Source organism: Aotus nancymaae, unplaced genomic scaffold (assembly GCF_030222135.1).
Source record: "Aotus nancymaae isolate 86718 unplaced genomic scaffold, 86718_ANA_hifiasm-v0.15.2.pri h1tg000092l, whole genome shotgun sequence".
In the NCBI taxonomy this organism is placed as follows: Eukaryota; Metazoa; Chordata; class Mammalia; order Primates; family Aotidae; genus Aotus; species Aotus nancymaae.
This window is the reverse complement of record NW_026988507.1, coordinates 12,757,408-12,782,316: the sequence shown is the minus strand read 5'-3', so window position 1 is coordinate 12,782,316 and position 24,909 is coordinate 12,757,408. Positions and strand designations below refer to the sequence as shown.

Sequence of the window (24,909 nt, the reverse complement as noted above, 5' to 3'; positions counted from 1 at the left end):
AAATGTGGCACATATATACCATGGAATACTATGCAGCCATAAAAAACGATGATTTTGTGTCCTTTGTAGAGACATGGGTGAATCTGGAAACCATCATTCTCAGCAAACTGACACAAGAACAGAAAATCAAACACCGCATGTTTTCACTCACAGGTGGGTGTTGAACAATGAGAACACATGGACACAGGGAGGGGAGCATCACACACTGGGGTCTGTTGTGGGGGACAAGGGGACGGACAGCGGAGGGTAGGGAGTTGGGGAGGGATAACATGGGGAGAAATGCCAGATATAGGTGACTGGGATGGAGGCAGCAAACCACATTGCCATGTGTGTACCTATGCAACAATCCTGCATGTTCTGCAAATGTATCCCAGAACCTAAAGTACAATAAAAAATATATATATTTAAAAAATTAAAAATTAAAAAAAAAAGATGAGTAATTACATGTCAGGCACACAGTAGTTACTCAACACATGGCAGCAACCATCACCATTAACATGTTAACTGAAATTTATAAAATATTATTAACGTTATAAAAATCCACGTCATTTAAAAAATGGGATAAATCTGGGCATGGAGGTTCACACCTGTAATCCCAGCACTTTGGGAGACCAAAGTGGGTCGGATCACTTGAGGTCAGGAGTCCACGACCAGCCTGGCCAACATGATAAAACCCCTTCTCTACTAATAACACAAAAAATTAGGTGGGCTTCATGGTGCAAGTCTGTAATGCCAGCTACTGGGAAGGCTGAGGCAGAAGAATTGCTTGAACCCAGAAGGCAGAGGTTGCAGTGAGCCAAGATCGCATCACTGCACTCCAGCCTGGGGACAGAGCAAGACTCTGTCTTAAAAATAAAAAATAATAAAATAAAAAATAAAAAATGGAATAAAATATCTATGCATTTCTACTCAATAAACATAGGCAAAAAGGAACTGAGATTAGGGAATTTGGGGGAAGTGGTAAATGTATGAATCATAAATAGGATCTGCCATGTTCTAAGTTTTCAAATAGTGAGGCTGTATTTGTGCACACTTTTAAAAATCAAAACAAAAAACTTTTTTTGTGGGGACAAAGAAAGCTAGCTACATACGGAATGTGATTGAAAATATGTAAATATATGCATTAAAAATTAGAGAATAATCCAGGTGTGGTGGCTTATGCCTGTAATCCCAGCACTTTGGGAGGCCGAAGTGGGCAGATCACCTGAGGGCAGGAGTTCAAGACCAGCCTGACCAACATGGAGAAACCTAGTCTCTACTAAAAATACAAAATTAGCTGGGCATAATGGCATATGCCTGTAATCCTAGCTACTCAGGAGGCCGAGGCAGGAGAATCGCTTGAACCCAGGAGGCAGAGGTTGTCGTGAGCCGAGATCATGCCATTGCACTCCAGCCTGGGCAACAAGAGTGAAAACTCCAGCCCGCCCAAAAAAAAGGAGAACAAAACCAAAATGATTATGGTGCTACTATAGGTATATTTTCTTTTTTGTTTTTTAACTTCTCAAATTTCTTATCAAGAACTTGAATTTGTTTTATAATAAGTTTTTGCAAGATATTTATGGCAGTAACTACGTCAGTGATGACATATGAAACAGGCATGACAATTAGACCATGTTAAGAAGGATCTTACAGACTAAATTAAGAGGTTTGTCTTTTATCCTGCAGGCAACAGTCTCCCTGGGGGTTGTGAGGCATGACACCATATTAGGAATGGATATGAAGGGAGACAGGGATATTAATCTGGAGACAGCTGGATTAACAAATGATGGTGCTGGGACCAAGACAGTAGCTTTGAGTAGAGAGGAAAAGATGTGGGTAGATTCTGGATACTTTTAGAAGTAGCATTAATAGGACTTGAAGACTGAGTGAATATGAGAGGTAAGGAAAAAAGAAGGTTCAAAGACTGTTCAGGTTTTCATGTCAAATTACCCGGGTGAACTACCCTCCTGCTACTGACAGGGAAACAGTATGATCGGAGTTATTGCATTGGGGCAGGCAGTGCACAATTATCTCACTGCATTCTTAGGACAACTCTTGGTAGGAGAACTATTATTTCCACTTTACAGGTAAGAAAGCTGAAACTCAGAGAAGTAAAATATCTTGCCCAAGGGCATCTATGTAATTAGGGTGCTGGGATTCAAACTCAGTGAGCAGTGACTCTTGAGAGTCCATGATTAAACCACCAATGTCCTGCCTCCCAGCCCAACAGGAAGAACAAGTTCAGAGAGAGGGTTGGAGAGTAGAGAAGAAAAACAAAAGAAGATAATATGTTTAGGCCAGGCGCAATGGCTCATGTCTGTAATCCTAGCACTTTGGGAGGCCAACGTGGGAGGACTGCTTGAGTCCAAGAGTTCAAGACCAGCCTAGGCAATGCAGGGAGACCCCATCTCTACAAAAAAATCTTTTAAATTACCTAGGTGGCCGGGCGTGGTTACTCACGCCTGTAATCCCAGCACTTTGGGAGGCCGAAGCGGACGGATCACAAGGTCAGGAGTTCGAGACTAGCCTGGCCAACATGGTGAAATTCCATCTCTACTAAAAATACTTAAAAAATTAGCTGGGCGTGGTAGTGGGCGTCTGTAATCCCAGCTACTCGGGAGGCTGAGGCACAAGAATCACTTAAACCTGAGAGGCAGAGGTTGCAGTGAGCCAACACTGCGCCATTGCACTCCACCCTGGGTGACAGAGTAAAACTGCATCTCAAAAAAAAAAAAAAAAAGCTAGGCAAAGTGGCATGCACCTGTAGTCTCAGCGGCTTAGGAAGCTGAGGCTGAGCCAGGAGGATTGCTTGAGCTCAGAAGGTTGAGCTGCAGTGAACCATGATAGTGCTACTGCACTCCAGCTGGGGCAACAGAGTGAGAACATGCCTCAAAAAAAGAGAGAGAGAGAGAGAGATCAACAGCATCAAACACCAAGAATCCTAATCAAAGAAAACGAGGACTGAAAAGCTGCTACTGGTTTTAAAAGTATTATGATTTAAAATTTTGATCTCTATGTCCAAGTTATAATTTTCTTTCATACATACATTTAAAAACTATAGTACCATGCTTAATATAAGAAGGATTTTTCAAATTGTTCTTGGGTTATGACATTATAATTCTTAGATTATCTATGAAGCATACACATTTTTAGTTTTAGTAATTTTCATGTTTCATCATTCTCAAAACCAGTTTTTGTTCTGGCTTTGTCTCTGAGTAAGAGTCAAGCCAGTAAACATAACTTCAAGCCTATGTGTAAGCAAAATGATATTTTAAATTAAATTAGTAATTTAAGAGACAGTAGAAATCTAGTCCAACTTGGGCAACAGAATAAAGTTCCAGTAATTCATACTACAAAATCAAAGCATACATAATGATGCCCAGTTTTTAAAAACTGGGAATAAGCCCGGTGTGGTGGCTCATGCCTATAATGCCAGCACTTTGAGAGGAAGAGGTGGGAAGACTGCCTGAGCCCAGGGGTTTGTGACCAGCCTGAGCACACAGAGACCCCATCTCTATTTAAAAAAAAAAAAAAAAAAAATTAGCCAGGCATGGTGGTACATGCCTGTGGTCCCAAATAATTGGGAGGCTAAGGGAGGAGGAATGACCCCCAGAGGTTGAGGCTGCAGTGAGTCATGATCACATCACTGCACTCCAGCCTGGGGAACAGAACGAGACCCTGTCTCAAACAAAGAAACCCCCTCAAAAAACCATGAATAAAAAAAGATTTAAAGATTTATCTCTAACTAGCTATTAAAGGATCAATATTTAGCCCCATTCCCTTCACCTATCTATAAAAAGAGGGTTCATCATTAGCTAAATATTTCTTCTAAAATCCTTACTCATTCTTCCTACAAAACAAATAGACAAAGGTCAGTAAGAAACGCTCCATAATTATACAACTTGTGAAAAGGAAAACAATCTCGACGTGGGGAAAAGTCTTTTAAAGCAATATCTAAAATACAGATACCAAGATAAAAAATATTGTTTGCTCTCACAAGAATTTTAAAATCCTGCATGATGAAAGATACCATAAACAAAGTTAAAAACAATAACAACAAAAATAAAGCAGGAGAAATTATTTGCCACATATGTAACAACAGATTAATATGTGTAATAGGTAAAGAACTGTAAGTCATTAAGAAAGAGACATACCTTAGTAGAAAAAATACACAATGGATTAAAAATGACAATTGACTGAAGAAATACAAGGTCAAAAACGACACCAAAAGGTGCTCAACTTCGTGAATAGTTAATGAAATGCAAGTGAAAAAATCAGCAGAAGCTCTTTTGTGTGACCCTCACTTAACTCCCTTTTCCCTCTGTGAACCCCCCTTGATTTCAGAGTACTATCAAAGCTGGTAGGTCACTCTATTTGAGGCTTTGCACTTCTCTTTCTACCAGCTGAGTTACATGTTCACCAACAGTAATCTAGGTGTGTTTCCCCGTGTATGTATGTCAATTGTATTTGTTATTATAATTACATAATTTACTTACCTATCTTATAAATGGATGAAATATAAGCATAGAAAGAATACTTATTTCTCTGAAAATTAATTTGAATGCTTCGGAAAAACTGTATAAAGGTAAAAAGCTTAAGAGAGCTCTCTAATTAGTTGTGGGTAGAATTAATGTAAGAGACTAGGATTTGAACTCAGATGGATTAGTGCCATTAAGTTCTCATTCCACTTTAAACTTAAACTAAAAATGGCAGATGATGTATAATGGGCATAGTTAATACATGCAAGATGATGACAAATTCTATAAAAGTATTTATTTTATAATTTTTAAAAAGATTTTTCTCAATAACTTGTGTGTGTGTGTGTGACAGAGCCTCTCTCTGTTGCCTAGGCTGAAGTATAACGGCATGATCCTGGCTCACTGCAACCTCTGCCCCCTGGGTTCAAGCTATCCTCCTGCCTCAGCCTCCTGAGTAGCTGGGACTACAGGCATGTGCCACTATACCAGTTAATTCTTGTATTTTTAGTAGAGATGGGGCTTCACCAAGTTGGCCGGGCTGGTCTTGAACTCCTAACCTCAGGTGATCTGCCTGCCTCGGCCTCCCAAAGTGCTGGGATTACAGGTGTGAGCCACAGCACCTGGCCCTCAATAGCTCCTTGATTGGACAACTATTAGTCTTGATTCCAAAATAGAAGAAAATTTCCATGATAATTAAATGCCTATTTTTGCTTATCAGATTAACAAAAACAAAAGAACAATACCTTGTGTTAGTAATGGTACATGGAAATGAACACTCTGATACAATGTTGATAAGAGTATAAATGTGTACAATTTTGGGGAGGACTTATTGGGGAGTTATTTATCAAAGCTAAAAGTGACTCGATAGTAGTTAACAGTTCAACTTACCTATTGCCTGAAACAAAAACTGGACAAGACATACAATGGTTTCAATAACTGGATATGAGTAAATGATGGACATCAATCCCTTAGATATCACTGTTCCCGGGCTATGGGGCAGTGGGAGAAAACTTAAGTGAAGCCCAACAGAGCTGAAGGCACAGAGCTCAGAGTCTGAGAAGACCAAAGGGGCTAATTTTTACAGAAAAGAGTACCACACAGAAAAGAACTGAACAGAAAGAGGACTCCTGAGATCTGCAGAGACCCGCCCTCTAGTATTCAGCAGAGTATTAATTAGTGCATGTGGTATGAGGAAACTGTCTGAGGCCAGGGAAATCATCATTCAAAAGAATTTAAGGGAACAGCTCTTCACGTTCACACAGGCCTAGGAACAATGACTATTCTTATCAGCCAGCCAGAAAAATCTTAAAATTCCTGCTACATTACGTAGAATTCTCAGAATTGTCCTGCCTTAAGAGTAGGGATTAATTATCGCTAGAACAAACGCTCCTCTGGTTCCACCTAACAAATCTTAAAAGCAGAATTTGAGGGCAAGGGGAGGGAGAGCATTAGGACAAATATCTAATTAATTCGGGGCTTAAAACCTAGATGATGGGTTGATGGGTGCAGCAAACCACCATGGCACATGTATACCTATATTACAAATCTGCACTCTGCACACGTATCCCAGAACTTAAATTTTTTTTTAAAAAAAGTAGAACTTGAAAGGATCAAACCGTTTCCAAGTACCTTAACTGCACCAGAACAAAGCTCAAGAATATTTACAAAAATATCCAGCATCCAACAAGATAAAACACAATGCCTGTGAGCCAATAAAAACTGCCAGGCAAGCAAAGAAGAAGAAAAATATGACCCATAATTTGGAGAAAAAGCAATCAATCAAAAGCTACCTAGAATAGACACAGATGTTGGAATTAGCAGACAAGGACATTAAGGTAGCAATTTTATCTGTTCAAAAATCTTGAGCAGAGATGGAATGTGTTAAATAGAAACACAGAAGACATAAAAATACTCAAATCTAACTTTTAGAGATGAAAACTACAATGTATGAAGAAAAAATACACTGGAAAAAATTAATGGCATATTAAACACTGGCATATTAAACACCTATTAAGAGATTAGCAAACTTAGAGCATAGGAATTAAGCTTATCTAAAAACACAGAGAAGGAAGATTAAAAAGGAAAGACCTGGGTGGGTCGAGGTGGCTCACTCCTGTAATCCCAGCACTTTGGGAGACAAGAGGTGCGTGGATCACAAGGTCAGGAGTTCAAGACCAACATGGTGAAATCCCGTCTCTACTAAAAATACAAAAATTAGCTGGGCATGGTGGCATGCACCTGTAATCCTAGCTACTCAGGAGGCTGAGGCTACTTAAGAATCACTTGAACCCGGGAGGTGGAGGTTGTAGTGAGCCAAGACTGCACCACTGCACTCCAGCCTGGGTGACAGAGCAAGACTCTGTCTCAAAAAAAAAGGGAAGACCTAAAGAAGTCCTACATATATGTAATTATAGTTCCCAAGAAAGGAATAGAAAAAATGAGAAAATTTTTTAAATTTGATGAAAAGTAGAAATTCATAAATCTATGAAGCTCGGTGAACTCCCAAGCACAAACAAAACTAAGGCACATGTGACCAAACCAATCCACACCACCAGTAAGAAAGAGAAAATCTTAAAAGCAGATGGAGGGGGGAAGAAGAAACATGGACAGAGGAACAAAGATAAGGATGACAGGAGATTTCTTGTCTAAAACAATGCAAGTGAGAAGACAGTGGAACAACTTTGTTTCTTTGAGATAGAGACAGATCTCACTGTCGCCCGGGTTGGAGTGTACTTGCTCACTGCAACCTTCGCCTCCTGGGTTCCAGCGATTCTCCTGCCTCAGCATTCTAAGTAGCTGGGATTACAGACATCCACCACCACACCTGACTAATTTTGTATTTTTAGTAGAGACAAGGTTTCATCATATTGCCCAGCCTGGTCTCAAACTCCTGGCCTCAACTCATCCGCCTGCCTTGGCCTCACGAGTGCTGGGATTACCGGTGTGAGCCACTGTGCCCAGTCAACTTTCAAGTACTAATATTTAGAAACCTGTCAACCTGGAATTCTAAAGCCAGGGAAAATATCTTTCAAAAGCAAAGATGAAATTCTTTTTCAGACATACAAAAGCTGAAATAAGGCTGGGCGTGGTGGTTCACACCTGTAATCCTAGCACTTTGGGAGGCCGAGGTGGGTGGGTTATGAGGTCAGGAGATTGAGACCATCCTGCTAACACAGTGAAACCCCATCTCTAGTAAAAATACAAAAAACTTAGCTGGGCATGATGGCACGCGCCTGTAGTCCCAGCTACTTGAGAGGCTGAGGCAGGAGAATTGCTTGAGCCCAGGAGGCGGAGGTTGCAGCGAGCCGAGATCGTGCCACTGCACTCCAGCCGGGGTAACAGCAAGACTCCGTCTAAAAAAAATGCTGAAATAATGCAGGTTTGCTGGTGATTAAGTAAAATAAATATTAAAAATTTTTTTTCAGGTAGTCCGGGTACGGTGGCTCACACCTTTAATCCCTGCACTTTGGGAGGTGGATCACTTGAGGAGGACTCAAGTGAATTACTTTGGGAGGCAGGTGGATCACTTGTGGTAAGGAGTGAAAGACCAGCCTGGCCAACACAGCAAAACCCCATCTCTACTAAAAATACAAAAATTAGCTGGGCGTAGTGGTGGGCACCTGTAATTCTAGTTACTCGGGAAGCTGCAGGAGAAGAATCACTTGAATGGGAAAAGAGGAGGTTGCAGTGGGCCAAGATCGCAGCATTACACTCCAGCCTGGGTAACAGTGAGATCGGTCTCAAAAATAAGTAATTAATTAATTAAACAAATAAATACTCTTGCCTCATCGTCTTGGACCCTGTGAAGGCATGCTAGGAATAGAACTTCTAAAAGAAAGTATGTCTGGAAAGCAGGCTGTGGTCCAAGGCCGTTTTTGCTGGCTATAAGTGGGGTCTCTGGAATCAAAGGGAACACACATCTCCACTTAAAATTGAAGGTGTTTATGCCCGAGTTGAAACAATTCTATTTGGGCAAGAGATGTCCTTATGTATACAAAGCAAAGAACAACACAGTGACTCCTGGCGGCAAACCAAACAAAACCAGAGTAATCTGGGGAAAGGTAACCCGGGCCCACGAACACAGTGGCAAAGTTCACGCCAAATTCCGAAGCAACCTTCCTGCTAAAGCTATTAGACACAGAATCCGAGTGATGCTGTACCCCTCAAGGATTTAGACTCATGAAACATTAATAAAGTGGGTTTGTAAAAATCAAAACAAAATAAAAAAATTTTTTCATGTAAAGATAAATGATAACACTATCTACACAAGCAGATAGAGAGCACTGGAGCAACTTAGATCAAATGGACAAATCCCTTGAAAGACGCAAACTACCAAAGCTCACTAAAAAAGCAACTGATAGCCCAAATAGCCCCACAGCAGTTAAAGAAACTGGATTTCTAGCTAAGATCCTTCTCACACATGTAAAAAACTTCAGGCTGAGATGGCTTCACTGCTAAGTCTACCAAACATTTAAGGAAGAAAAAATACCATTTCTAACCAAACTCTAAAAAACTTGAAAAGGAGGGAATACTTCTCACTTCATTCTATGAAACTAGTGTTACCCTCAACTCAAAATCAGACAAAGACACTACAAGAAAAAAAAAGTACAGATATGTCTTTTATAAATACAGACATAAAATTTCTTAACAAAATTTTAGCGAATCTAGTCATAAAACTTAAAAATTGACAGTATATCATAACCAGGTGGGGTTTATGAATGGAATCACATTTTAAAATCAAGGTAATTTACCTTAAAGGCAAAATTAAAATTAAAAACCAGAAGGACTCAAGTGGATCACTTTGGTATGTGGGTGGATCACTTGAGGTCAGGAGTGAAAGATCAGCCTGGCCAACATGGCAAAACCCCATCTCTACTAAAAATACAAAAATTAGCCAGGCGTAGTGGCAGGTGATTGTAATTCCAGCTACTTGGGAGGCTGAAGCAGGAGAATCGCTTGAATGGGAAAGATGGCAGTTGGAGTGAGCCAAGCTTTCACCACTGTACTCCAGCCTGGGTGACAGAGTGAGACTCAGTCTCAAAAATAAAAAAATAAATAAACAAACAAATAAATAAATATTCTTGCCTCATCATTTATTGGATCCTGTAGATGCTTGCTAGGAACAGGATCCTAATTCAATATTAAAATATTTCAATAAATGTATATTTCAATAAATGCATAATTTATTATTTCAATAAATGCATAAAAACATTCTGAGAAAATCCAACATCTACTTGTGATTAAAAAACAAAAACTCCATGAAAGCAGTAGTAGAAGGTAAGTTCTTCAACCTGATAAGGTCATTTACAAAAAATCTACAGGTAACATAATACTTAAGGGCGAAAGAAAGACTGAATACTTGTGCCCTGAGATCAGAAACAGGATAATATGCCCACACTCAATTTCTTTTCAAGATTGTAGGAGAGGTTCTAGCCAGTACTCACACACACACACACACACACTCTCTCTCTGTAAATATACATGTATATAAACTATCTATTCTATATACTAGCAAGAACAATCAAAAATAGAAATAAAAAAGCACCATTTACAATAGCATCTGGAAATATGATAAACTTCATGAAAGACCTCTACAGTAAAAACTGTAAAATTCTGCTGCGAATAACTGAAGACCTAAATAAATGTGAAGATGCACCATGGTCACGGGTCAGAAGACTCAATATTGTTAAGATGTCAATTCTCTCCATATTAATCTACAGATCCAGTGAATCTCTGACAAAATCTCAGCAACAATTTTGTAAGAAATTGACAAGTTGATTCTAAACTTCAAATGGAACTGCTGAAGACCCACAACAGCCAAAACAGCTTTGAAAAAGAATAAAATGGAAGGACTAACATTACCTAATTTCAAGACTTACAAAACTATAGTAATCAAGACAGTGTGGAATTTGCATAAAGACAGACAAACAGTCTTCACCTTTGCTGAAGACTAATTACGCTGGGACTATTACCCAACACGTCCCTTTCTCTGAATCAGATGATGAGAAGCTGGTCCCTTTCTGGGTAAAGGCTTTTTGAAAGTAAGACTTAACAGGTTGACTTGAGTCATGTTTATTTGCACTAGGATGTAAGACTGTTTCACATCCCCAGTTTTCTCACAAAAATCAATTTTCTCAAAATTCATTTAGGAAATGATAATACTTGGGAATAGTAAGCCTTCAAAAATAATCTTACAGGCCAGTGTGGTGGCTCACACCTGTAATCCCAGCACTTTGGGAGGCCAAAGTAGGTGGATCACTTGAGGTTAGGAGTTGGAGACCAGCCTGGGCAACATGGTGAAACCCTGACTCTACTGAAAAATACAAAAATTAACTGGGTGTGGTGGCAGGTGTGTGTAATCCCAGCTATTCAGAAGGCTGAGGCAGAAAAATCACTTGAACCCAGGAGGCGGAGGTTGCAGTGAGTGGAGATTGTGCCACTGCACTCCAGCCTAGAAAACAGAGTGACTCCATCTCCAAAAAAAAAAAAAAAAAAAGACAAATAGATCAATAGAACAGAATACACAGTCCAGAAACAGACTCGCACATATGTGATGAATTCCTTTTCAGCAAAGATACAAAGACGATTCAGTAGTGAAATAAAAGTCTTTGCAACAAATGACACCTGAACCCAATTAAATTTACATATACCAAAAAAGGAACTTCAGTCCATATCTTAGAATATGTAAAAATTAATCACAAATGAACCACAGAACAACTATAAAATATAACATTTACAAAACTTCTGGAATAAAATATAGATTATCTTCTAACCTTTGAATAGGGAAAGATTTCTTGGATACACATGAAAAGCACAAACCATAAAGGGGAAAACTGAATAAATCAGACCCCATTAAAATGAAAAACTATTAGGAGAACGAAAAAACAAAGCACAACTGGGACAAAATATTTCCATATTATAGATCTGAAAAAGATCTTGTATACAGAAAATATTCAAAAACTTTCCAAATTCAATAATAAGAAAACAAAAAAAATAAATAAAAAATGGGCAAAAGAATTGAACACACATTTCACCAAAGAAGATATGTAAGTGGCAAGTAAGTAGGTAAAGAGATGTTCTGGCTGGGTGTGGTAGCTCATGCCTGTAATCCCATCACTTTGGGAGGCCAAGGTAGCTGGCTCCTTTGACAGGAGATGGAGACCAGCTTGGGCAACATGGTGAAACCCCATCGTTACAAAAAACACAAAAATTAGCAAGCTGTGGTGGTTTACAGATAGGCCCATCAACTTGGGAGGCTGAGGTGGATCACCCGAGCCCAAGAGGCGGATGTTGCAGTGAGCTGAGATCGTGCCACTGCATTCCAGCCTGGGCAATAGAGGCAGACCCTGTCTCAAAAAAAAAAAAAAAAGGAAAGTTCAACTCCTTTGTCATTGGGGAAATGCAAATTAAAACCACAATAAAACATCTCTACAAACTTGCAGACTAACATTAAGGCTCACTATATCAAATATTAAGATGTGGAGGAACTGGAACTCTCATAAATTGCGAGTGGGAATGTAAAATGGCACAGCTACTTTGTAAAATGACTCAGCAGTTTCTTAAAAAGTGAAACACACACCTATCATACCATCCAGGCATTTACTCCTAGGTATTTACTTAAAAGAAATGAAAGCATATGTCTACATGAAGACTTGTACACAAATGTTCATGGTAGCTTTATTTGTGATAGCCAAAACTTCTGATACATACAACATGGGTGAATCTCAAAAGACTTACTCTAAGTAAAATAATTCAGACTAAAAAAAGCTTACATTCTATATTATTCCTATATAAAATTCTAGAAAATTCAATCTAATCTACAATGACAGAAACCAAATCATGGCTGGGCATAGTGGCTCACGTCTGTAACTCCAGAACTTTGGGAGGCTGAGGAAGGAGGACTGCGTGAGCCCAGGTGTTCCAGACCAGCCTGGTCAACATAGTGAGACCCCCATCTCTACAAAAAATACAAAAATTAGCTGGGCGTGGTTGTGTGCGCCTACAGTTCCAGCTACTCAGGAGGCTGGGGTGGGAGGATTCCTTGAGCCTAGAAAGCTGAGGCTGCAGTAAGCTTTGATCGCATCACTGCACTCCAGCCTGAGTGACACAGTGAGACCTTGTTTCGAAAAGAAATGAAAGAAAGCAGATCACTGGTTGTTTTGGGAGGCTGTTAGTAGGCTGGGGGCAGGTGGGATATATGGATTACAGAGGGGCACAAGAAAACGCTGGAGGTGATGGATATGTTTGTTATCTTGATCGTGATGATGGTTTTATAGTGTCAAAACTGTATCAGATTATACCTCAATAAGGTTATTAAAAAAATGAACCAATAAAACTGGTATATTTAGACAACAGAAATCTATGCAGCATCTTAAAAGAATGAGGTAAAATTAATATATATTGAAGATTTCTAAGATACAGTGTGAAAAAATAAAGTACTGTAAGTAGTAAGTTACCATCTGATTTCGTGTTTTAAAAAGGATACTCAATTGTTTCAACAATTGTTTCTACATGTATAAAATATTTCTGGAAAGATTGAAAAAATTGATATATGTGTTTGTGTGAGAGAGAGAGACAGAGAGAACAGAGAGGAGATACAGGCTGGAGTTCAGAGTAGAAGAGACTTACTTTTCACTGAACACCTTTTTAAGCTGTGATTCCTCCTCCCTCATGAATGTTTCACTTGTTAAAACAAATAAAAAATAACCTATTGATTCTATCTCTGTGAATCTGTCCTACAGGAACAAAAGTGTCAAAAGATATAGGCACGTAGCAATTAGTTGAACAATTGTTACAAATGTTAATGGAATCATTGAATGAAAGAAAGTTGCCAAACATTGGCCTCTGGGGATGGTTCTAAATGGGGAGGTGGGGAGACAGTAAAAGAAGGGGAAAGGGCCGGGCACGGTGGCTCAAGCCTGTAATCCCAGCACTTTGGGAGGCCGAGGCGGGTGGATCACGAGGTCAAGAGATCGAGACCATCCTGGTCAACATGGTGAAACCCCGTCTCTACTAATACAAAAAATTAGCTGGGCATGGTGGCGCGTGCCTGTAATCCCAGCTACTCAGGAGGCTGAGGCAGGAGAATTGCCTGAACCCAGGAGGCGGAGGTTGCGGTGAGCCGAGATTGCGCCATTGCACTCCAGCCTGGGTAACAAGAGCGAAACTCCGTCTCAAAAAAAAAATAAAGAAGGGGAAACTTTGTGTAGCGAGTTACTTTCTGCATCTCTGAATTGCAGAAAATATTTTTGGTAATGAGTAGATATTTCCTTTTAAAGTAAAAGATCTCAATTTTTTGTTGCTTTGTTAAGATGAGTCTTACTCTGTCACCCAGGCTGGAGTGCAGTAGGACAATCTTGGCTCACTGCAGCCTCTGTCTCCTGAGTTCAAGTGATTCTCCTGCCTCACTGGGATTACAGGCATGTACCACCATGCATGGCTAATTTCTGTATTTTTTTTAGTAGAGTCGGTGTTTCATCATGTTGGCCAGGCTGGTCTTGAACTCCTTGCCTCAAGTGATCTGCCCGCCTCAGTCTCCCAAAGTGCTGAGATTACAGGGGTTAGCCACTGTGCCTGGCCATTTTTTTTTGGGGGGAGATGGAGTCTCCTTTTGTCGCCTAGGCTAGAGTGCAGAGGCACAATCTCGGCTCACTGCAACCTCTGTCTCCTGGGTTCAAGTGATTTTCCTGCCTCAGCCTCCAAGTAACTGGGATTACAGGCATCTGCCATCACGCCCAGCTAATTTTTTGTATTTTAGTAGAGAGGGGGTTTCACCATGTTGCCCGGGCTGGTCTTGAACTCCTGACCTTGTGATCTGCCCACCTCGGCCCCAAAGTGCTGGGATTACAGGCATGAGCCACTGCGCCCAGCCTTTTTTTTGCTCCCCCGAGATGGAGTCTCGCTCTATCACCCAGGCTGGAGTGCAGTGGTGCAATCTCAGCTCACTGCAACCTCCGCCTCCCAGGTTCAAGCAATTCTCCTGCCTAAGCCTCCCAAATAGCTGGGACTGCAGGCACCTGCTACCGCACCCAACTAATTTTTAAATTTTTAGTAGAGATGGGGTTTTACCATGTTGGGCAGGTTGATCTCAAACACCTGACCTCACGAGCCACCTGCCTCGGCCTCCCAAAGTGCTAGGATTACAGATGTGAGTCACTGCGCCCGGCCCCGATTTTTAAAAATTTAAATAAATTATTGGTTTCAGTGTGCAAGGTCACCATGATAGAAGTGAAAGTGTGTTGCGCTTTGCAATGGGCTGAAGATGACACTCACCCTCTTCCGAGCTTCAGACTTCTGGAAGCACTCGTGCTGTATGAAAGTGGCTGCAGCAGAAATCCTGGACGGTGGCGTGTGGTCTGCATCAAGCATACTCACTGCTCGCTCTAGAGTCATCTCCATGTCTGCATTCCTAGACAAACAGGCACAGATTCAGCCAGATTCCAAACCTCCCTTCTCCTGCCTACCAACCTGGTCATCCAGAGATGACTCAGCAAATACCAGAAAGCACTAGAACATCTGAACCTTGGTTTTTCTTCAGTCAAAAGAAAAATCAGCACCCAAGGTGAGAAGGCAGAGGTACTACTGGCCAGAGAAATACTACAGCTCTGATCAGACTGGAGAACTTGGATGATGTCATTGGATTGAATTTTAACATACACCAAAGAAAGAAGCTGGATTTTTAAAGATAAATATGAGGCTGAGCTGGTGGATCACTTGAGGTCAGGAGTTCAAGACCAGCTTGGCCAACATCGTGAAACCCCGTCTCCACTAAAAATACAAAAACTTAGCTGGGCGTGGTGCTGTACAGCTGTAATCTCAGGTGTAATAATGTAATACGTAGGAGGCTGAGGCCGGAGAATCATTTGAACCTGGGAGACAGAGGTTCCAGGGAACAGAGACTGTGTTGCTTCACAGCCTGGGCCAAAGAATGAGACTCTATCTCAAAAAAAAAAAAAAAAAAAAAGATAAATATGTATCATATGATACAGCTTTAAAAGCAACTTTAAAGGCACAATAAGAATTTTAAAAGAATTTTTAAAAATATGTTTACAGAAATTAAAAATTATTTCTAGGCTGGGCACAGTGGTTCACATCTGTAATATCCCAGCACTTTGGGAGGCTGAGATAGGAGGATTGCTTGAGTCCAGGAGTTCAAGACCAGCCCTGGCAACACAGTGAGACCCTGTCTCTACAAAAAACAAACAAAATTAGCTGGGTGTGGTGGCCTGTGCCTGTAGACCCAGCTACTTGGAAGGCTGAGGTAGGAGGATCGCTTGAGCCTGGGAGGTCAAGGATGTAATGAACCTTAGTCATGCCACTGCACCACAGCCTGAGCAACAGAGCAAGACTCTGTTTCGAAAACAAACAAACAAAATAATGACTAAAGACACGCTTTAAAGGTAATTTAGGCCTGTTTTTGGCTTCAAAGAGGGTTATACCTGATTCATTCCAGGTAATAGAGACAGGAATGAATACTGAGGTGTTTTCCAGTATCTACTAGCAAGCATAATGAGGAAATACTCTTTTCTATCAGGCGAACCCATGAATATACACACATGTGTACAGGTGTGAGTATGTGCAGCATTGTGAAGGGTGTGCCTGTGTGTGGGTGGGTGTGGTACAGGTGGGGTGATAAGGAGTAATGCACCTCATGACTAAAAACTAATACCCCCTGCTTCTGAAACACATGTTCAAACACAGAAGGGTTACCTCATAAGTAAGGGTATTAAAAGTGAAGCAGAAAATTTCTGGCATCTATACTGAGAATTATATAATGATCTCATATTTTTAATGTGCCTCACAAGTCAATTATAATTGGTTAAAAAAATTCAGGCTATTACCATTAAAACTAGAATTTGAGTCACTTTTATCTAATATACACACACGTTTTAAAGGAGATGGATATATTTTACATTCATGGAGTCTGATGCCTTTACAGAGAATCAAAACTCTGTGAGTCTAGTCTCAAGCTCAATAGCAAAGCCTTTACCAGCCATCAGTGCAGGTGCTTTAACTAATGAAAGATCATTCATAAGAACAGCCTTCTGTTATGCAGTCTTTTTTTTTTTTTTAAGATTGAGCCATTAATCTATCTCATAAGCCATACATGACTCAGGAAAGTTTGAATTTCCCATCTCTAACACCCACATATAATTCCATTACTCTAATCCTTTATTTTCCTGAACATGATTGACACAGAAGCTCTGTGTTCACACTTAGGCAACCCAATGCGATTTCACTTCATCACTAAACACAATCCTAAACGAAATGAAGACTTCCTCAGCAAGGTTTCCTACAGCTGTCGGGGGTCAACTTTCTGTTTTGTTACTGTCTAGCAAGTCTAACTGCACAACATGGCACACATTCTGGCCCAAGTCTGTCTCCATTTCCTGTCATCCTCAACCCCTTTCCCTCCCACTCCTTGGATCTACTACACACCCCTCCAATCACGCCGGGTTTTTAATCCTTCTGTAAACACTGCCACCTTCTTCAGAAGCCACCTTTGACTCTTCCAGGAAGCTTATCATATTACCTAATTCTTATCCATTCTTCAAGACTCAATTCAAATATCTTAAATTCTTCTTGTTATTTTTTTTAGAGAGACACAGTCCTGTTTTGTTACTCAGGCAGGAGTGCAGTGATGTGATCACAGCTCAACATAACCTCAACCTCCTGGGCTCAAGTGATCCTCTCATTTCAGCCTTCTGAGCAGCTGTGACTACAGGTGTGAGCCACCACTCCTGACTTTTTTGATTTTTTGAGACACAGTCTTGCTCTGTCACCCAGACTGGAGTGCAGTGGCACGATCTCGGCTCATTGCAACCTCTGCCTCCTGGGTTCAAGCAATTCTCCTGCCTCAGCCTCCTAAGTAGCTGGGATTACAGGCACCCACTACCACGCCTGGCTACTTTTTGTATTTTTAGTAGAGACAGGGTTTCACTATGTTGGCCAGGCTGGTCTCAAACTCCCGACCTCGTGATCTGCCCACCTTGGCCTCCCAAGTGCTGGGATTACAGGCGTGGGCCACCGTGCCCAGCCAAATTTTTTAACTTTTTATAGAGATGAGGCCTTGCTATGTTGCCCCGGCTGGTCTCCAACTCCTGGTCTTAAGCAATCCTCCTGCCTCAGCTTAAATATCTTCATTTCTGTGAAATATTTTCTGCGTCCCTCTCCCAGCGAGAGCTATTCTTTCTTCCTCTGTTCTCCTACAGCATTCCCCCACGCCAGCCCCTTTTCTCTCTCTTCTTCCCTTCTTCTCTCTCTTCCTTCCTTTCTTCTCTTTCCACTCACTTATGAAACATTTACTGAAGCCTGCAGAAGAAACCTGGCTTGGGAGGTGGTGTTGGGCCTGGGCTGGAGAACCAGGAAGAGAAGTTTCCCCAGCCCCACTGACCCCTGAACATATTCTCCAGAAGTGAGTCTTTTCAACAATTTTTAAAATGATATCAGTATAAATTTTAAAAAGTAAGAGAAAGCAGTGTAAAATATCATTGGTCAGAATATGAGACAGTACGGGGGCGGGGGGGAACAACCCAGTAACTTGGCCAGATGCAGTGGCTCATGCCTGTAATCCCAGCACTTTGGGAGGCTGAGGCAGGTGGATCACCTGAGGTCAGGAGTTTGAGACCAGCCCAGCCAACATGGTGAAACCCCTCTCTACTAAAAATACAAAAATTAGCTAAGTGTGGTGGGGGGGCTGTAATCCCAGCTGTAATCGCAGGTACTCAGGAGGCTGAGGCAGGAGAATTGCTTGAACCCAGGAGGCAGAGGTTGCAATGAGCCGAGATCGTGCCACTGCACTCCAGTCTGGGCAATAAGAGCGAAACTCTGTCTCAAAAAAAAACAAAACAAACAACCCAGTAACTTGTGTTTGTGTGTAATCCCCCAGTAGCCAGTGTTCTGCCAACTAACAACCAGCCCTGCCCGGGCTGCTTTCCCTGATATTAGAATACGGCTACACTTCTGAAGGCAAAGCAAACACAAAATAATGAACGGATAGCTCCTACAAGTGTCGTCAGACGCTCAGTAAATGCAAATCCCCACAAATACTTTAAAGTGATGATGAAAAGAGTGCTTTGGAAAGATGACTCTGGAGTGGATATGTGTATCTTGAAAGAAAGAGACAGTGTTGAGGGTACTATGAAAGGTTCAGCTGAAGCAAAAAAGCCTTGAATTGGGCTGTTAAAAATGGAAATGGAAAAAAAAAAGTATAGTTGAAAGAGACGAAAAATCAAAGAACTAAAGCAGTGGTCATTAAGAGGGCATGCAGGGAAGTCGGCATGATCCGTTTCCTGCTCTGCAGCGCTCTTGGGTCACAGATTTGACTAGCAATCCTAGTGAAATCCACCCTCTGCTTAGTCTCCCTCAATTCATCTCAGAGCACATTGATCTTGTGGGTTTTGTTTGTTTCGTTGTTTTTTTTTTTTGAGACAGGGTCTCACTCTGTTGCCCAGGCTGGGGTACAGTGGCGTGATTATGGCTGACTGCAGCGTGGACCTCCCAGGCTCAGGTGATTCTCTTGCCTCAGCCTCCCGCGTAGCCGGGACTACAGGCATGCACCACCACACCCAGCTAATTCTTGTATACTTTGTAGAAATGGGATTTTGCCATGTTGCCCAGGTTGGTCTCAAATTCCTGGCTCAAGCAGTCTGCCAGCCTCAGCCTCCCAAAGTGCTGCAGCTACATGTGTGAGCCACCGTGCCCGGCCCTGCTCTTGTTTTCTTTAAATTTCTGTACACACTAACATGTACCACGCAACCTAGCACTTGATAACACATCCTATTTTACTTTTCACTGCTCCTCTTGTAGACCACCATATATCCCACTCAATTTTTATATTTTATTTATTTTTTTTGAAACTGAGTCTCACTCTATCGCCCGGGCTGGAGTGCAGTGGTGCGATAGCAGCTCACTGCAACCTCTGCCTCTCGGGTTCAAGCGATTCTCCTGCCTCCCCAGTAGCCGGGATTATGGGCACCCACCACCATGCCCAGCTAATTTTTGTATTTTTAGTAGAGATGGGGTTTCACCACGTTGGTCAGGCTGGTCTTGAACTGCTGACCTCAGGTGATCCACCTGCCTCGGCTTCCCAAAGTGGTGGGATTACAGGTGTGAGCCACCTCCCTGGCCCATTTTCATCTATTGTGATGCTTACTGGGAAGAGCCTATGAAGACCCTAATACTCATTTGCAGAACCACCAGTCTCCAACAGGTCAGAAATCATGGTTTTTTTTTGTGGTGATGTTTAAAAACCTTTTTCAACAGTTTGATTTAGAACATCAGTTTCATCAGTGTGTCTCTCTCTTACTCCAAGTCTCAGTTTTTAGCTGCATTAGTCACTGTTTAACCAGCCATTCATCTTTCGGAAAGCCAAGTCCATTGTTTACCTTAGGTCATTATTGCAGGCTTACAGTTATATCTAGTTAATATTCAACGTATATGAAAGACTACTCTTTACATGTGGGAACTTCACTAGGCATAAAAAATTAAATCCCCAAAATAGGGGCCGGACAGAGCTTGAAATATGAGTCAATGCCTCAGGGCAGGGGTCCCAGGGAGCAGCCTGGGGGGCTGAAATGAGCCATGGAGCCCAGCAAAGGAAAGGGGGAAGTCAGGCAGGCACAGGCACCACCTTGGGCGTCTATCTTCCTCATTACACAAAACACTTCCGGCTCCCTCTCCTTTTCACAGAGAGCCAAATTTTCCTTTCAACATCAGAGAAAAAAGTTGATTTCTATGACTTCTACTCTCCAGAATTTGGGGAAATCTCAGGAAGAGATTCCTTACTCATTATTTTTAAATTTCTTGACCCCAAGTGTTCCTTCTATTCTTTGAAATATGATTAAATATTCTAATACAATTTACCCTTTCTATTAAAACAACAATTGAAAAATAGTATGACTAATACTTCTTCAAGAATTTGAGCAACAAAAGAACCTAGATGGCAAAAAGCTAAGTTTATATTTCATTTCTCCTTTAATTTCTTTGCTCTTTCACCATACACTTGTTTGTTTATTGAAACAAGATCTCATTCTGTTGCCCAGGCTGGAGTATAGTGGCACAATCACAGCTCACTGTAGCCTCAACCTCACTGGCTCAAGCAATCCTCCCACTTTAGCCTCTGGAGTAGCTGTGACCACAGGTGGGTACTACCATGTCAGGCTAAGTTGTTTATTTTTAATAGAAATGGAGGTCTCCCTATGCTGCGCAAGCTGGTCTCAAACTCCTGGGCTCAAGCAATCCTCCATCCTCGGCCTCCCAAAGTGCTGGGATTACAGGTGTGAACCTCTATGCCTGGCCTCATCAGATATTTTTACAGTTCCTACTTTAGATCTACTTCCATTTTAGGGTGCTGAGAATATAAAGATGATTGAGCACTCACAAAAAGCTCAAAGTCCAGAGGGAGAACAGATAAGTACATGAACAGCCACAATATATTATTCTGATAAAGACATACAAGGCTGCTATCTGGGGCACCTAAGCTAGACTGGGAAGGAAGTGGTCAGAAAAAAGGTGGTATGTGAGCTAAATCCAGAATTATAAGTAGTCAGACAAAAATAGAGTTGCATATGTAAAGGTCTGGAGTGGGGAGAAAGAAGGAAAGAGAGAGAGAATGAATATGGATGAGTATCTTGCATTAAGGAAAGAGGTTCCAGGTGGTTTGCGTGTTGGTATATGGGTATGTTTGGGGATGGTGGTGATGACGGTGGAGAAGAGATTGAAGTGATAAGCAAAGCTGAAAACACAATGGGCCTTGTAGGTCATAGCTAAAAGCATGAATACTTAGTAGAATTATGGAAGGGTTATAAACCGGGGAGAGAAACAATCAGAGGTGGAAAGGTAATTCTGACAGTCCTAGAGAACGGTTCTGACTGAGCAAGACCAGAGACAGAGAGGCCAGTGTAATGGAAATGGAAAGAAGGGTGAAAATGTAAGATGCATTATAGAAGGAGAACTACGGCTTGGTGATAGGTGAATACAGAAGGAGAAGGTAAGAATGACTTCCAGGTTTGAAAATAGTAGACTAGTCTGGGTACGGTGGCTCATGCCTGTAGTCTCAGCACTTTAGGAGGCCGAGGTGGGCAGATCATGAGGTCAGAAGTTCGAGACCAGCCTGACTAACACGGTGAAACCCCATCTGTACTAAAAATACAAAAATTAGCCCAGCATGGCGGCATGAGCCTGTAATCCCAGCTACTCAGGAGGCTGAGGCAGGAGAATCGCTTGAACCCAGGAGGCAGAAGTTCCAGTGAGCCGAGATCATGCCACTGCACTCCAGGCTGGGTGACAGAGTGAGACTCTGTCTCAGAAAAAAAAAAATAATAGACTACAGCAGGAGGAGAAGGGTGGAAGCTGAGGATAGGGAGCAGATGATGAGTTGAGTTTAGGATATGCTGAGTTTGAAATGTCCAGGAGGTTGTTAGATTTTCATCTAGGTCCAGAATTTGGCTCTGAGGATGGAGTTGAAGACAAAACTTTGAGAACCATAAGGATACAAGTGAGGTACACAGGGCCTCTCTGGAAGAGCATCAGGACCTGGAATAGAAGGGTTACTGAAGATGTCTTCTTCGGGCAGGCATAAAGGGAGCACGCAGAGAAGACTAACAAGGAATGGCTGGAGAGGCGAGCAGAAAACCAGGGGAAGCCGGTGCCCTCAAAACCAAGGGATGAGAGAATTTCCTGCAGGTTTAGGAACACAAGGACTGCTTGCATTACCCAATATAGTGTCTGCTCAGGATGAAGCAAATAAGGCAGTCATTGCTACATTTGTCAGGAGACTTTCAGTGGGATGGAGGGGACTGAAATCATATTGCAGTGGGTTGACAAGAGACTGGGAAGTGACAGGGTGGATCAAGAAGCAAGGGACACAGAGATGGAGAAAGACAATGCCAGTTGTTGGAGGAGATTAGGTCTCACTGTGTTCCCCAGGCTGGAGTGCAGTGGCGCAATCTTGGCTCACTGCGACCTCCACCTCTTGGGCTCAAGCAATCCTCCTGCCTCAGCCTCTCAAGTAGTTAGGACTACAGGCGCACACTACCACACTCAGCTAGTATTTGTATTGTTTGTAGAGATGGGGTTTCACCACGTTGCCCAGGCTGTCTTGAACTTCTGAGCTCAAGTGATTCACTCGCCTGGGCATCCCAAAGTGCTCGGATTCCAGGCCTGAGCCACTGTTCCTGGCTCATTTTTCCTCTTTGTGAGTATGCTCACATTGCCAAAGGTCTGCTTCCTATAAGAAATGTTAGAAATCTCATGGTGAATTTTATGCCATAAAAAATATTTCCTGTGGTAGGCCAGGCACAGTGGCAGGCCAGGCACAGTGGCTCACGCCTGTAATCCCAGCACTTTGGGAGGCCAAGGCAGGTGGATCACCTGAGGTTGGGGGTTCAAGACCAGCCTGACCAACATGGAGAAACTCCATCTCTACTAAAAATACAAAATTATCCAGGCGTGGTGGCGCATGCGTGTAATCCCAGCTACTCAGGAGGCGGAGGCAGGAGAATAGCTTGAACCCTGGAGGTGGAGGCTGTGGTGAGCCGAGAACACAGCATTGCACTCCAGCCTGGACAACAAGAGCAAAATTCTGTCTCAAAAAAAAAAAAAAAAATTCCTGTGTTTAGATTACTCCTCAACATTTTAAGAAGTAATCGCTGAAGTAATACTTTATCACTGAAGCCTACGTGGTCAGTGGGCATACCGTACAATTTCACTTGAAGGGACAGTTAGAGGCTACAACTATCATTAGACGACGTTAGCAATCAAATAACAACAACATATCTAATGTTTTATCCTCATGATGTTAGATCATACTGCAGGACTTACTGATCTAATCAGCCATCCACTTCTCAACTTTCTCTTAGTAACGTGCTCAGTTTATACAATTTGTGCTTAGGCATTAAACGTGAATAAGGGTTAAGTTCCAAACACTTGATTAGTCAAGCTATCAATAGGAAGGGAAAGGAATGATTAAAAAATTCAGTTATTTTAATAATTTAATATTGCCAAAAGAATACCCCTTCAAATCACTGACACTAGAAATCTAAACGATACCAAGTATTGAAGGAAGAAAAGAGACATCTAGAAGTCAGCCATCTTTCCTTAGCTCATTTTATAGTCATAGTTATCAAAATGGCATTTGAGGTTCACACACTTAGCGTTAGGAATAAGCATTGTTTCCTTTTATTTCATGGGATGATGAAGAAAATGCAGACGCAATTCTCCATTTCTTGGCCTATTTTGGAGTTTAGAGCAGATTTTCATATGGCCAAGGGGCAGGGTCCCTTCAGCCAGCATCTAATCTGGAACAGATGGACTAAATGTCACATTTCTGCACAAAGCTGCCATGTGAGCAGGTAGCTTGGCCCCTGTCCCTGAGGTAAATAGGCTGATCTGTCAATTAGGCAGCTGCCTGAAAAGTCATTATTTTAATCACTTATCTCTGGAAGCCTTTCTCTCCAGCCCCAGAAGTGCCAGCTCATGCTGTCAGGGCTGTGGGAACAGAATGTGCTGGCAATGGCTGAGCGGCAGAGTCAGGAGGGGACTTACCCGAGCTGGGAGTCAGGGAAAGTGCTTCTCTCAGTGAGCAGATTCCCACTCCCCGCTGCCGCCGCCTGGCCCACGGTCAAGTGCGTTCTCCTCCCGCCGGAATCCACGGAATCCATGGCGACACTGGGCCCAGCTTCCCTCAGCGTGCGGGTGCTGTGGAAGGAGTCCTTGTGCCAGGAGTACCCGGAAGCCCTGTTCTGAGTGAGGGGCTGCAGGGGCAGCAGCGGCCTGGCCTGCCCGACGGTGGAGCCTGCGGTCAGGTAGTTCTCTTTCTCCAAGAGGTTGCCCATGCTGCGGCTGGTCCCCGGCCGGGGGTATGCGAGCAGGGCCGGGTTGGCAGGGACGCTGTCAAAGACGGTGTCGCTGACAGAGCCATGCTGGTACTGTCTGTGGTAAGTGTCAAAGTGGCGCTGCCTGCTTGTGGTGCCAGCACGGCTGACCCCCACGATCTCGGAGCGAGCGTATCTCGGTGGCACCAGGAGGGCGGCCCGCCTGCTTTCTTGGTGGCGCAGGGTGTGCCCAGCCTGGCTTCGCTGGCTATACGGGTAATCGCTATGCAGGTAGTGAGCCCTCTCCGGGCTGCTATCGGGAGAAATCTCCAGTCTCCTCAGAGGATGCCTCAAGGACCTTTCTTCCACGGACTTCTGGGAGCTATACTGCGCTGTTCCTCTTCCCCAGCGTCCTTCATAAGTGGCAATTGTGCCAGCCTGCACAGGAGAGAAATACAGTTTAAAGGAGGCATAACTCGGTTTAACTCTGCGGAGGACTAATGATTCTGGTACTGTTACCCAACACATCCGTTTCTCTGAATCAGATGATGAGAAGTTGGCCCCTTTGTGGGTAAAGGCTTTTTGAAAGTAAGACTTGGTTGACTTGAGTCATATTTATTTGCACTAGGATGTAAGAC

At 42.5% G+C, this 24,909-nt stretch overlaps 1 protein-coding gene and 1 pseudogene across 4 annotated transcripts in view; one reads left to right on the top strand and one right to left on the bottom strand.

The window, feature by feature from the left end:
* Positions 1-24,909, bottom strand: part of PKP2 (plakophilin 2) — a 114,266-nt gene that overhangs the window by 70,741 nt on the left and 18,616 nt on the right. For all 4 annotated transcript variants that reach the window (XM_064369867.1, XM_021673782.2, XM_064369865.1 and 1 more), the window contains exons 3-4: positions 24,003-24,709; positions 14,730-14,865 (exon numbers count right to left, since the gene is read on the bottom strand). In XM_064369867.1, the coding sequence (XP_064225937.1) occupies positions 14,730-14,865; positions 24,003-24,709 (843 nt within the window). The remainder of the gene's footprint in view (positions 1-14,729; positions 14,866-24,002; positions 24,710-24,909) is intronic.
* On the top strand, positions 178-8,632 carry LOC110568907 (large ribosomal subunit protein eL33-like; annotated as a pseudogene).